The following is a 14,913-nucleotide window of genomic DNA, read 5'->3' as shown; positions in this document are numbered from 1 at the left end:
TATATTTTGTATACACATATTTATTTCTTCCAAATATTTTAAAAAACCGTATTTTTTATATAGTTATATATATCTTAATACAAAAACATTTATATATATACATATATATACACATATATATACACATACATATCTGTAATTCCAGAAATGTAATTTTCTCTCATATTTCCAGGATAATTTGAAAAATCAATTCTATTTGATCTCACTTCTGGTTTATACAGATATATTTTTATATACACTTTGTTTTTATTCCAAACCTGCAGCAAAATTCCAAATTCTACCCCTGCAACCACCTGGGATTGTTCCACAACAACGATTGTTCTCCATGGCACAGGGCAATTCCAAAAATCAGCTTTATTAGAGCTTATTTTGGGTTTATTTTGATGTATTTTTGTATTTTTGTCACTCCAGAATTGTAATTTCTTCTCATATTTCCAGTGTAATTTGAAAAATCAACTCTACTATAGCTCACTTTTGGTTTGTACAGATATTTTTGTATACATATTATTTTTATTCCAGATATATTTTAAAAAATTTATATTTACTTATGTAGTTATATATATCCAAGTATAAAAACATTTATATATTTATATATATATATATATTTATATATATATATCTAATTCCACAAGTGTAATTCTCTCTCATATTTCCAGTGTAATTGTCAAAAATCAACTCTATTTGATCTCACTTTCGCTTTATATATTTATATTTTTCAATTTTAAATTTTAAATTCAATTTTACTGAGGGATTCACCAATGTTCCCATTAGAAACCAGCAGCTTTAGCTCCTCTAATTTGATGTCATCTTAAATTAATTCAAATTATCCCTCCCACATTTGTACAACCTATTGTACAATATACAAATATCTTGTATAATATTCTATATTTGGAGGTATTTTTGTTTCACTCCCATTTCACCGATTTTTCTCTTGCTGTGTTTAACAAAGATTGGTAATTTTATGTTCATACACAGAGTGAGGTGTATTTGTAAATATAAATATAAATACAAATATAAATATAAATATAAATATAAATATAAATATAAATATAAATATAAATATAAATAGGAGTATAAATATAAATATAAATATAAATATAAATATGAGTATAAATATAAATATAAATATAAATATAAATATAAATATAAATATAAATATAAATATAAATATAAATATAGTATAAATAAAAATATAAGTGTAAGTATAAATAGAAATAAAAATAGAAATAGAAGCATAAATATAAATAGGAGTATAAATATAAATATAAATATAAATATAAATATAAAGTATACATATAAGTACAAATATAACTATCAATATAAAAAGTACAAATACAAATATAAATATATATAAAAATACAAATATATACAAAAATATAAATATATATATAAATACATATAAAAATGCAAATATATCTGTGTAAATATATATAAAAATATATATTAAAAATAATAAAATTTTTCCTTGAGAAGTGACAGATTTCTCATTTCATTTTGGGCTTCCAGGGTAAAATTTAAATATGTAATAAATTTATTTTTTTTTTGGTTAAAATGGAAGCAGAACTTACTTTATATTTGCAATCTTCCCCTGCAGACAGGATGAGATCGTTCACTGAATTCCAGTCAGTTTTTAAAATCAGCCCATCGTGGGCTTTCCACTGAAAAGGAAAAAAAAAAAAAAAACCAAACAATTCAACACATGCAAGCATTCTGAAAAATCCTATTTTTAATATTTAATCACTCCTTGCACTCGATGAGCTTGGAGGTTTTTGTCAATTTTAATGATTTTATGATTTAGCAGAGAAATAAATTAAATAAAGCTTGAAGAAGGCAGAATCAAAGCACAAAAATGTGCATTAAAATCCAATTTTCAACAACTGCTTCTTAAGGAGAGAAAAGGGAAAGGTTTCCGTATTTTGATTTCTGGGAATTAATGTAATTAATTAATCAGATTATTAATACCTGCAGAACTTTAGCATTGGGCTGGAGGGGTTTAATTATCAGCTGCTTCCCTGAGGTGTAAAGAACTTTATCAGAGTCAGGAGCCCAGGACACTGAGTACACTGGTGATGCTGTGGGCATGGAAAACGGGAAAAACGGGGGAAAATGGGGAAAAATGGGGGAAAAACGGGGGGAAACGGGGGAAAACGGGGGGAAAAACGGGGGGAAAAACGGGGGTAAAATGGGGAAAAAACGGGGGGAAAACGGGGGGAAAATTGGGAAAAAGCGGGGGGAAATGGGAAAAAAACGGGAAAAAACGGGGGAAAACGGGGGGAAAACGGGGGGAAAAGAGAGAAAAAAGAAGGAAAAAAAGAGGGGGAAAAAACGGGGGAAAAACGGGAAGAACGGGGGAAAAACGGGGGAAAAACGGGGGGAAAACGGGGGAGAAAAGAGGGGAAAAAGAGGGGAAAAAAGAGGGGAAAAAACGGGGGGAAAACAGGGAAAAAAAAACAGGGAAAAAACAGGGGAAAAAACAGGCGAAAAACAGGGAAAAAACAGGGGAAAAACAGGGGGAAAAACCAGGAAAAAAACAGGGGAAAAACAGGGGGAAAACGGGGGAAAAACGGGAAAAAACGGGGGGAAAACGGGGAAAAAAGAGGGGAAAAAAGAGGGGAAAAAACGGAGGGAAAAAGGGGAAAAAAAAACAGGGAAAAACCAGGGGAAAAAAACAGGGAAAAACCAGGAAAAAAACAGGGGAAAAACAGGGAAAAACGGGGGAAAAACAGGGAAAAAACGGGGGGGGGGAAACGGGGGAAAAAAGAGGGGAAAAAGAGGGAAAAAACAGGGAAAAACCAGGGGAAAAAAGAGGGAAACCATATTAAAATAATAATAATAATAATAATAATAGCAGCATAATAAATTCAATATACAATTATATGCACTATATAGAAATATATATGAAATATATAAGTACATCTAATACATAATTATTGCATAAAATACACCAGATTTATATTACATAAATACCTATTATTATTTTGATTATTATTATTCTATAACACTGCATTATATAAATACACATTCCATGTTTCTCAAGCCTCTTTATTGATACCTTTCATTATAAATTTTCATTTTTAGTATTTTTTAATGTTGCAATCTTTCATTATCAAGTTTCTAAAATTTTTACAAGGGAATGGTTTTAAGTCCAGAAAAATAAAAAACCAAGAGGAAAGAGCTGCATTTTTATTTATATTCAGATTTATGCACTGATACAATTTTAGTCCCAACTGTCACTCCTGACATACAGAAAATCGAAATAATTCTCACCAAGAGACATCAGAAAATAAATATTTTTACCTAAATTTCTAAAATAAATGACAAGAAAGAAAAGTGGCTCACAGATTTTTGACAGATTTTTCCCATTTTTACTGAAATTTTCTTTGATTGAAACTCCCAGAATTTTGTATCTGGGGAAAAAAAAAAAAACCTGACTGTTCCATTTTAAAATCATGTTCCAGTTTTCAAATTACATTTTTTTTTTTGAAAACAGAATAAAGCAAAAATTAGATGGAAAATCATCCAAGGGAAAAAAAAAAAAAAAAATTAAAAAAAGTCAGACTTGCCAACTATGCAAATATTTTCCATATTATTTGACAGGATTTGTCTCTTCTGAAGAAAAATCAAAGGGTTTTGCTATTTGATTCCTTGAAATAAAATGCAGAAAGTGAAGTAAAAAGCATCTCCAAGTATTAAACCGAGCAACTGAATTAAAATTGTTCAAATAAACCATTTTTTAAATGTAACTTTATGGTAATAAAAAAAAACCAAAAAGCTTAAAAATGCTCTCAACGGTGACAATTTTGGCATATTAAATTCTATTTCCAAAAAGGCCTCAGGAATATTTTTATATGGCAATATTTTGATGAGATTTGGATAATAATTAAATGATTGAACTGCTACAAGTGCCCTTAGCACCATCCAGTTTCTCCCCATTTTTCTCTGTACAAAAAGCTGATTTTATTGTGATTAAATTCAATTTATTCAGCCTCCAATTTGAGATCTGGTGTCATTGCTCCTGATGATTTCTCTATTTCATACATTTTCTTTTAGGGAATTTTATTATTTAAAAATACAGAATTACAGCAGATTTTTTTTTTTTTTTTTTTAAACTTGTCAACCATGAGTGCAGACAAATCCCAGAAACACAACATATATTAAATAAATGAGGCTCTGGCTGGTTTCCTCCTGGCAATTCCTGGTGAAAATGCCATAAATTCTGTCACCAGCTGGAGCAGAAATTCGAAATAAACTCCATTTTTTTTTTTTTGTCCTGTCTTAATGCTGATCTAACAATCTTTTTTTTTTTTTTTTCTATTTAAACCAAATGTTTCCCTTTTTTTTTTTTTTTTTTTTTTTTTTTTTTTTTTTTATGATAACCACAATTTCCAGGGTTTAACAGCAGGAGCTGAGTTAACTCATTTCCTTCTGCACTTAACAAGGACTGGCTTGGGAAAACACTGCCAAACACCCTGGAGAACCCACAGGAAAAGCCAGGGATAAATAAGAATATTCTGGCAGAAAAAGAAGGGGGAAAAAAAAAAGCAGAAAATTAAAATTTGAGGAAAGAATATCCAATTTATCCAACAGCAAACTTGGTAATTCCAAAGAGTTTGTGTGGGATTTTGGATTGTCATAAGAGGAGAAACATTAATTAATTGTTTTTAGATCTTGTGAGGGTCTTTATTAGAATAATTTAGATATGAGGAATAAATTCCTCCCTGGGAGGCTTGGGATGGAATTCCCAGAGAAGCTCCTGAATCCCTGGAAATGTCCAAGAGCAAGTTTGGGATAGTGGGAGATGTCCCAACCCAAACCATCCCAGGATTTCAGGATCATTCTTTGGGTTACCAACAAGAAATCCATGGAAAAAAAAAAAAAAAAAGTTTCCTCATCAAAATGAATCAGTGGAAGTTTAAATTCAATATTTCAGGGTAAAAAGGAGGAATAAAAGGAAGAATTTTAAAGGGAAAAAAAAAAAGGAGGAAAAAAGGTCAAAGACAGAAAAGGGACGTGGATCATCATCCCAAAAGATGAGCCTGGCAATTTATTTCTAACACAAAGAGTGGAACGAGGCAAAGGAATGATGGTAATTGGAATTTTTTTCAGTTCTTATTAAAGGAAAAATTATTTGGAGAGGATTCACTTCCCTTAAACCCCAGCAATCCTGCAGAATCCTGTCCTGAGGCCAGGAATGGGCACTTTCACAAGGGGATTCTGCCTCTGAATTGAAAAGGATTTCAGGAGCTCACAAGATTTGAAAACACAAATAGAAGGTGACAGTTGGTCCATGGGGACTCAAATGTGATTTTAGACTGCACCAGAAACCAGTGAAAATCCATATTTCAAACCACAGCACAGAATTTCCATTCAAAGTCTTTTTTTCAAATCTCAAAAAAGCAAAATAACACATAAAAATGTGACAACACAAACTGAGAAATACTAAAGAACACGTGCTTCAATTTGAATTTTTTTTATTTTTTTTTTTTTAATTCTAGCTTTTACCTGACAAACACTACACGAGCATGTGAACTTCCTTAAAAGAACAGAAAATGCATTTTACATTGACTGCTGTGGTTAAAAATGCTTTCCCCAGGTTGAAAGAATTCAGATTATTTGTTTCAGGCAGAGATAAGGGCCTGACATTTAACCCAAGCCCAGGTGTGTGTGGTTTCTTCAAAAATGTCACAAGGTCACATGGCTTCCATCTATGAAGTCTGAAAAAACAAAATTTAGCTGAGGATCTTCACTGAAATGGCACCAAATCCTTCGGGTGGGACTGAGACTGCTGCCTAAAAATGGTGCAACACTTCTAACTTGAAAAATGAAATACTTTTTTTAAAAAAAAAAAATCTTATTAAAATGCAACTTTGATTTACATTAATTTTAATCAATTTAATTTGAATTGGTTCGATTTAATTTGAACAAACCATCCTTGGCATATTGAGGGTTTGTTGTTTAAATATATTTCAGAATAATCCTTGCCACGTTGAGGGTTTATTATTTAAATATATTTCAGAATAACTCAAATGAACGAGTTTTGCTGCAGCTTTGAGCAAAGGAACTCACCTTGCTGAGCCAAGGTGGATCTCAGCATTCCACTTTTAGACCAGATTTTCACTTGGCCATCTTCCCCAGCTGCAAATGAGCACAAAAATCAGCAAATGCCCTACAATAATCAGTGTAAAAAATGTATTTACACAGCAAACATTTGAGTTCAAATAAATCCAGCTTTTCCTGCAGGTAAATTCCTTTTTTATAGTCTTCTAAACGTGCACTAAGAAGTGTAAGAAGGAAAAAAATATTTGAGATGGTTCTTTTGTTATGATTAAGAGGTTTTCCTTTCTTGAAAATCCCTGATTTTTTTTTCTGAAGCTGGTCATAGAAAGGGAAAATCCATCATTATTTAAATATCCCAAATTGTGTATTTTTGATTCCTTCAATGGCCCAGAAGCTGCTGGAAGGAGTCTGAGGAGCCCCTGGAGCAGATTTGATGAATTAAACTGGAGATTTCAGAGCTGATAAATGATGGAAGCAAAGATAACTCTTTTCCTCATTTAATGAGGAAAAAGGTGCACCTAGAAATGAATGGATTCTTCCATTCAAATATAATTTATTGACCACATTTCAGGTTTTTACATCTGGCCAATGTTGTTTTAAATTTCAAAAAATGTAGGAAAAAAACCCCTCAAAATTAAAAATTTTATTTGAGCACATTTGATGCTGTTGAAATATAATCATAAAAAAAATCTTTGAAGTGATGCAGTAGCAATGATTTATTTACTTTTCCTCCAAGTACAGCTGTGGTAGAAGAGGAGTTGATCTCCACAGAATAAACTGGAAGTGGTGATGAATTCCCACACTCCCAGAAAAGTGTCAGTGTCATGCAGTCTCATAAAATAAAATAAAATAAAATAAAAGGATTCAAAAGACAATTTTGACTTTGTCTTTGGAGAAGTTCCTGAGGCAAAGCTGTGTTTAAAAAAGAACAATATTTCTGTTCCTCTGGGATTTCAGAGGAGCAGGCCAGACAGAGTTCCTTGAAGCAGCATTTCAGAGTCTGCAAATGAACAAATCCAAAATTCTCTTCGGTTTTTGTGGCCTGAGTTGGAATTTGTCCAAAGGAATCAGCTGGGCTCCATCAGAGGGTGACAACACCAAAAATTCCAGCAAGGAACCCAGCCCAGGCAATTTCTGCAGCTCCCCTCAACACCAAGATGGAATTTGGGACCAAAAAAAAAAAAAAATGCTAAAAGAAATTAATTAATGAAATATTTAGGATAAAAGTGGTATAAAAATGAAGAAATTGTGGGGTCACTCCCCTGGCATTAATATAAACAGGCTGTAAGTGATAATTACTGATAATTAAGGAATAAAGCACAGGAATATTCCAGATCAATGAGCCTTTTTGGATAAAAATACCCCAAATATGCAGGGATATAAATGCACCAACTTAGCAACTTTTCCTTGTAACAGATAGGAGAATATTTGATTTATTTTTTTTCTTTCTGAAGTTCAGAGCAGCCAAAAAAACCACCTAAGCACTCTGATATTAAAACATTTACTTTCAAGTAGATTGGATGACTGAAATGAAAAAAGAGAAATATTTTTACAAGATCTATTAAAATGGGCAACACTAAGCTAAGATAGCATTAATTAAATAGTGCAAAATGAACTCCTAGCAAACAAGGTGATAACAACCTCTGTGATAATGAAGACCAAAAAAAAAAAAAAAGATAATTAAGACCAAATTTTAGTTTTGAAAGCACTTTATTAATGCAGGAATGCTCACCTGTAACCAGGGCTGTTCCCTCATAATTCCACCTTCCTGCAAGGACAGCCCCACAATGTGCTTCTACACTTTTCTCCACTCTTCCTAGCTTGGAAATCAAGTGGAATTTCCCTAAAAAAGCAAAAAAAAAAAAAAAAAAAAAAAGACACAGTGTATATAATTTACATAAGTAATTCTATAGTAAATGATTAATTATATGATACAATTATAATATCTATTATTCCAGCAGTGCTGGTACTTTCTGTGGAAAATACACACACACAAACCAAGGAACCAACAATCCAAAGAAAACATCCAATTGTTTTTCAGAGCTCAAATCAGAATTCCCATGCTGGAGCTGGGATGGAATTCCACAGCAGCCAACCCCAAAGCTTGTAATGATTTCAACAGCAGCATCAGGAAAGGTTTTCTTCCCAAATAAGGGATGCTGCTAAAATCCAGGAAGATCAAATTTAAACTGGAGCAAAGAGCAGACAATGGAAAGCCTGGAAAAATGAGCATTCCAGTAATTGAAATTATCTACTTTAAAATCAAATTATTTTTCCTATTATTTGATCTAAGCTGCCAGACTGAACCACTGCAAAGAAGTTCCTGAGTGATCAGAACTTTTGGCACAATCACCCATCCAGCAAATCTCTGCCAATGCAAGATTTCCAAGGAAAAGACTGATAAAAAAAACCTATGGTTTGGATAAATCAATTTATTTGAACAGATCATGGATATCCCAGAGTGGTTTGGGTTGGGATTTAAATCCCAATGGGCAGGGACAACTTTAACAGACCAGGTTGTTCCAAGCCCCCTCTAAGGTATTCATTTAATGCATTCCATTAATTTATAACTATAAAATAGAATTTATCTCATAAATGTATCACTTACTGTATAGAATATCTCTCAGGTCTGAGATTTCCATGTTTCATGTGTAAGCTAAATTGAGAGGAATTCAATGTTTTCTCCAATTCAATTGCCAAAACGACCTCTTCTGTTTTTACATTAAAACAACTTTTATTTTCTGATAAATAAATCTTTTTATTTTCTGCACCTTTTTCCATGCAGTGTCTTTGTTCCATCTCTATCTCCTTTTTCACTGGAGAATCCTTCAACACAATCTGCCAGGACCAGGAATATTCCCATGCCATCACCTACAGGACTCAGCATGAAGGGGGCTGAGCTCTTCAGAGCCATCACTTTTTTTCAGGATATAAAGAATTCCATGGGATTTTATCCATTGAAACAGCTTCCACTGATCTAAACAAAATCCCTGAATGTTTCTGTAAGCAATTCCTCAACTCCTAAGAGACAAATGAAATTCCAGTGGAAGCACGAGCAGCTGGGAAGGAACTGAAGGCTTTGGTGAAGTCAAAATATCAGGAAAATGGGCAAATTATCAGATAAATCCCTGTTATCCAGGGAAAACTCTACTATTTTCCCAATTTTTTCCATCCTCTCCCACTCCACAAGCTCCTACCTCTCTCACAAGGCCCCTTGCAAAGAGGGAAGCAGAGGAAATTGTAGCTGAGCAGGGAAGAACATGGTTACATGTAAAAAAAAAAAAAGCAGGATCAACTTTGCAAAATTCCTCTGGAAAAAATGTGATCATCACTTAAAACTGTATCATAATCCTTCTGCAGAACATGGGAGATCAAATTTTCATGGATATCAACTTGACTTCTGCAACTTCTTTGCTTTTCCAACAGGGGAATTTATAATTGCTGACACTCAAATGATTTTTCCATGGCATTCCCACAGGGAGGTTTCTCCATTTCCATGGATTTCTGTTCTTCAGCTGAGGGAACAGAGACTTTCAAATTGCAACTTACTACACAAAAAAAAAAGGGAAAATTTTAGCTAAATGCCTGGAGTAGGTAGAAGTGATTCAACTTAATCTCTGATCCTTTATTTTTATTAAGTACTGAAGCCAGAACTGTCCTCAACCTAAAAATGATTCCTCAGTTTTGAAGGAATTTCCAATGGGAGACTCTCAGCCTAACCAAACACAGAATATAAAATATATATGTTTTGGTCATTAACTTCCATGGACTCTTAAATGCTGACCTAATACAAAATTATCAATAAAAACCAAAGAAAAGGTTGAATCATTTTCAATTTGTGTTTAATTTGCAGGTTAAAGCCAAGCATATTCCTCATTTTTGTTAAAAGATAGCAACAAGACCGATGTCAGTAGGAAATAAGAGAACAAAATCCCTCAAGAGATGCATTTCAGAAGAAAACCCAAGGGGAATAAATTTACATTTGCTCTGATTTCAAACATCTGTAGTTCAACTAGGAATTAATACAATCCTGTAAAGACATGATGCTCCTTTTCCATTGGATCCAGCAAGTTTCCAGGAATCCTTGTCACTGAGGAGAGTTTGCTGATGCAGGAAAATTCATGCAAGAATAAAAAATCTGGCTGGGTATAAAATCTTTTTAGGGAGAAAGGAAAAATAAAAACCAAACCATCCCAATCCTCAAAGCATCTCACTCCCCAAACAATGCCTTGTATTTGACTGACATGAGCACTATGAAACAACAAATATTTTAAATTTACCTGAATATTTTATACTGCCTTACCATCAGAACTGGTCAGAACAAAGATCTCAGCCTGGGATTGTTTCTTTCCACCAATTCCTCTGGGAAACCAGTGCAGATCCAGGGGATAAACATCATCTGGGAGCTTCAGCACTCGAGTGGTCTCGTTGGTCACAGGGTTCCATTTCATGATCTGGTGGTCGTCACTGCAGGAGTAGAGCTCGTCAGCTGTCGTCCATCCCACACAGCTCACCAAATCTTTATGTTCCCTTCAGTTAAGGAATCTGAAAAGTTTAACTATTTAAAATAATCAAATAGTCCATCTCAGTTATTCAGAACTGAAGGGACAATACAGGAAGATTGTTTTGGTGAGACAGCATGAAATATTTTAGGTTAAAAAAAATAAATTTTCTGGGTTTTTTTCCTCTTAAGTGCCAAAAAGGGCTGGTAAAAATTCAGCCAAAAATAAAGTGAATTTTCATGTAAAATTAAAATTATTATCACGAGGTACAGTTATCAAAACATGGCTAAAATGTTGAGTTAATGAAAGGTCTTAGTGCAAAATACAACTGCAAAGCATCCAACTATCATTCAAAAGCATTGATTTATTAACACCACATCATATTTACGTGCTCAATAGCTCTTGAAATATTGTCCTTAAAGGCTGACAATGACAAGGGGAACAAAGGAAAAGCAAGGAAAAAAGCCATCTGCAATTTACTAATATTTTACTGTAACTTCAAGAATAAAAAAAAATGTTTTCTGCAAGAGTCTATTCAGAACGAACATGATGTTGCATGTTTTTCCTGTGACAAAGGATATGTTTTGGCTCCTTTAAAAGGGAAGTTTTCAGTCTCATCTCAGTCGTTCAGTTAGAGCATTAAAACCATGTGTTATAACTGTAACAGACGAAAATAAATACGTGTATAAGTATGTGTAATTAGCATAATACACGTGCATACACAAGCAGCCAAAATTAAAAAGGAAGACGCACTGAAATTAAAAGTTCTGAAGTAATATTACATCACTACTGGGGCAAAATAAGCACCAAGAAATACCTGAGTTTAATGAGAATTCTGTTTTCACGTTATCCGACTGAATATGGACAACTTGAACAAAAATCGATGCTGTGAACAGTGAATCCTCGAATAATTAAGGTTGGAAAAGACCTTTAAGATCAAGCCTGGAACATCAGAGATTGGAGCACTGGAGATCTCGTGTGCTGACACATAGCCAGGAAAGAAAAACCTGGTATTTTCCTTTCAAAGCCCAAAACTTTATTTCGTTTTTAACGCATTTTAATCGCTCTGTATGTGCCGCTGAAAGGCTGAACGCCCACCCTGGGCCATCCACAGGTACATCCATCACCGCAGCCCACGGATTCCCTGCATCCCAAGGAATCCGGCAGCGGCTCCGCGGGAGTTTTAGGAGAGATGTGGCAATAAGCAGGAATTACAACCAGGAATGATCGGGATTTAGAGAAGCCAAAGTGCCTCACGCCTCCTCCCTTTGCCATCCGGAGCTGCTGGCCTGGAGAGGGGGATCGGGGAGGGCGGAGGAGATGGAGCAGGAGTGGGATGAGGGGAGAAGGGCAGGAATGTCACAGGGGAGAATGGGGGAGCACCGGGACGGAAAACAGGGAAGGCAACGGAAAGGGATGAGGGCAGAGCAAGAAAACAGCGGCAGGATGGGGGCACTAGGAAAGAAATGTCACAGCGGGATAAGGGGAATGCTGAGAAGGAAAAGCAGCCAGCGGAATGCACGGAGAAGGCAACACCAAACCCTCGGGGCAGCCTCGGCCACCATCACCCGCTCGCCAACACCCGCTTTTCCCTCCGCTTCCAGCTTTCCAAGAAGCGGATAATCCAACTCCTCCCCAGGGCCGCCAGCTGCCGGGGCTCGGGAGTCACCCGCCCTGCCCTCAGCTGTCCCCCGGAGCTCTCCCTCCCCTCCATCCGCCCGTCCCACGCCCAGCCGGGGGTCACGGCTCCCGACCCTCTCGCCCACCGCGGGCTGACTCAGCCGAGGGGAGGGCGCCGCCTCCCCAGCGCGCCTTTACCTGCGCGGGCAGCGGGAGGGAGCGCGCAGAGCGGCGGCCGGAGCCCGCTGCGGCCGGAGCCCGCTGCGGCCGGAGCCCGCTCCCAGGGGAACCCGGCACGATCCCGGCGCCAGCTCCCGGATTGATCCCGCTCCCAGCGGATCCCGGGATGATCCCGCCTCCCTCTCCCGCTGCTGTCGCCTCAGGAGCGGCAGCACCGCTCCGCCTGCCGCCAAGCGCCGCCGTCTCTATGGCGACTTCTCGCGAGACTTCATCCTCCTCCTCCTCCTCCTCCGCCACCTCACGGGTCCCCCCCGGCCCCCCCAAGGTGCCACGGCGCCGCCCGTTAATTAATTAAACCCGCTTCAAAATCGCCGCGCTGTCGCCATTTTTTAATGTTTTTTTTTTCGCTCGTAAAAAAATTTTTTTTAATAATTTTTTAAAATTATTTTTAAACCGGCGCGCGTCGCCCAGCAACCAAGCGCCGCCCACTGACCTACTTCTAAAATTAAAATGAACCCCTTTCTTCACCGGCACGGCCGCCAGGCTGTGTTACCGCGTTGCCCTCACACCCTAATGTCTCCCATCCCTCCGTCTGTCCCCAGAAAAAGCCGCTCCCGGCGGGTTTGTGGCGCTTTCCCCTCCCCGCTGTAACGAACACAAGATGGCGGGCGGGGGCGGCGGTGCCGTTCAAACCCGCGGGCCCGGCCCCTCCCGTCCCAGCCTGCCCCGCGCTTTTCTAACGAATTTCGGTTCGAGTTCGCTGTTTCGGCGCCATTTTCGAGTGTGGAAGCGGCCGAGCTTTTACAGCAGCTGGAGCTGCCCGCGCTGCCGCCGCCTCGCCGGGGCACGGAGCTGCCGGGACCAGCAGGTACGAGCTCGGCGGGAGGAAGCGATGGTCGCTCGCCTCAGGGCGGTGGGGTAGGGGGGCTTGGCGGTGGAGGAGGTGCCCCCCTCAGGGGGCTGCTCCGGGCAGGGGGTGCTGAGGGGATGGTGCTGATGCGGAAAAAAGAAATGCTGGGAGAGTTGAGGGGAGACAAGGGATGCTGAGGTGGAGATAAGGACTTCAGAGGGGAAGGTGCTGAGGAGGCGACAAGGGGTGTTGAAGGGAAAGCGCTGAGGGGAGAGACAGGAGGTGCTGAGGAGAAGGCGCTGAGGGCATGGCAGGAGATGCTGAGGGCACGGCGGGTTCTGCCTCACGCCTTATTTCCCCATTTCCCTCTTCGGCCGGAGGGAGCAAAAGTGGCGGCAGCGCCTCTGCCCAGGCCGGGCTGCCCTATTGAGAGTCCCCCCGAGGGCTCCGGTCCCGGCCGCTGTCGGTGCAGGGCTTTGAAGAGCGGGGCAGCCCAAAAACTCCCGCTGTGCCCTTAGGGACCCCCGGGCACCGCGGCTCGGAGGATGGGGAAGTTCAGGAACGCGTTTGGGTAGCGGAGAGACTCGGTTTTAATCTGTTTAGAGCCGGGACCCTTCTAGCCCCGGCTCTTCCTGCTGCTTTGGTGATTGAAAGATGAGAGAAAAAATCTAACGATTCGCTTAAAAGAGCTGGATTCGATAATCCCTGTGCGTCCTTCCCAAGTCGGAATATTTTGGGATTCTGCGACTTGGAACGAGCGTGACAAGGGTGCAGTGTGGCTCCTTAGGCTTTAAAAAAGCCCCAGATTTGTCACTGACAGGGCTTGTCGCTATGAGATTTAATCGGTTGTGTATAAGGAAGCTTTTCTGTCCGTCTCCGGTTCTTTTTTTCGTCATCCCCGTAAGGAAAACGGCGCTTGGCAGGAGAGATGCTTTTGCCAAACACCTTCGAGCTGGCTCGGGGGAGGGGCTGGGCACGAATTTGTTAAATCTGTTAGAGACTATGTGGCAGCTGATTTATCGCGATTTAAAAGCTGAGGTCAAGTAGTTCGGCTTGTTCATTCTGGTGAAGTATCCGAGGCGGGGGGGAAGGGTTGGGAAGGTAAATAGGTCTACATTGCACAATTCTGTCGGAGTGGAGCAGTTTGGGAAAAAAAAATAATAAATAAATGTGCTTTGAGAGGCTGTAATTGTCCGCGACAGCCATTGCGGAGCAGTTCTGAACGGGGGCATAGACTGAAATTGCCCGAAAATGAGTTGTGTGTCTCATTTCCCCCTCCCCCATTGTCCCAAATGAAGGACTCTCATGAGAGTGTGGGTTGGGGGTAGGTCTGAAAACGTCAAATGATTGGCACCAATTGTAAGATGACTTTCTAACCACGTCAGTTTTTTATCTTGTGAGAAGTAAACTTTCTCATGTCTGTTTTTCTGCGAGCTCACTTCGCCACTTGCCGCGATTTCAACTCTTTGGGGAGAGTTTCGCTCCTCACTCGTCTTTTCTTCCCATCGGGTGCTTCACCCGTTTGGGGAGCAGTGCTCAAGTGCCAGCTGATGGCTTTTGTAATGCTCGTCCTTGCTCAGATCACTTTAACATCCCAGCTAGATAAAGGTATTTCGTATTTGCTTTCTCTCTGAAATGCTGAATGCTGACAGGAGGGGTTGTGTTGTATTTTTTGAGCGGGGTGTGTTGATTTACATTATTTAA

General features: G+C 38.7%; 2 protein-coding genes across 7 annotated transcripts in view; one reads left to right on the top strand and one right to left on the bottom strand.

Annotated features, from left to right (window-relative positions):
- Nucleotides 1-13,017, bottom strand: part of IFT80 (intraflagellar transport 80) — a 31,336-nt gene extending 18,319 nt beyond the window's left edge. For 2 of the 4 annotated variants that reach the window (XR_015805804.1, XM_088171092.1), the window contains exons 1-7: nt 12,378-12,626; nt 11,144-11,217; nt 10,361-10,585; nt 7,790-7,900; nt 6,067-6,135; nt 1,963-2,072; nt 1,569-1,658 (exon numbers count right to left, since the gene is read on the bottom strand). Coding sequence is in view for 3 of the 4 variants with exons in the window: in XM_088171092.1 (XP_088027218.1) it covers nt 1,569-1,658; nt 1,963-2,072; nt 6,067-6,135; nt 7,790-7,900; nt 10,361-10,585; nt 11,144-11,177 (639 nt within the window). In the remaining variant the exon portion in view is untranslated. Of the gene's footprint in view, nt 1-1,568; nt 1,659-1,962; nt 2,073-6,066; nt 6,136-7,789; nt 7,901-10,360; nt 10,586-11,143; nt 11,218-12,377; nt 12,627-12,852 lie in introns of those variants that run through there. The other 2 variants (XM_088171093.1, XM_088171094.1) reach the window with 2 other exon arrangements.
- Nucleotides 13,018-13,103: 86 nt separating this feature from the next.
- The window catches only part of SMC4 (structural maintenance of chromosomes 4), a 28,937-nt gene continuing 27,127 nt past the window's right edge, over nt 13,104-14,913 (top strand). The window contains exon 1 of one of the 3 annotated variants that reach the window (XM_014884543.2): nt 13,104-13,227. The gene's annotated coding sequence lies outside the window, so the exon portion shown is untranslated. Of the gene's footprint in view, nt 13,228-13,811; nt 14,818-14,913 lie in introns of those variants that run through there. The other 2 variants (XM_014884541.2, XM_014884542.2) reach the window with 2 other exon arrangements.

Source organism: Sturnus vulgaris, chromosome 10, assembly GCF_052056855.1.
Source record: "Sturnus vulgaris isolate bStuVul1 chromosome 10, bStuVul1.hap1, whole genome shotgun sequence".
In the NCBI taxonomy this organism is placed as follows: Eukaryota; Metazoa; Chordata; class Aves; order Passeriformes; family Sturnidae; genus Sturnus; species Sturnus vulgaris.
The sequence above is the reverse complement of the archived record's forward strand: the minus strand, read 5'-3'. Positions and strand labels throughout refer to the sequence as shown.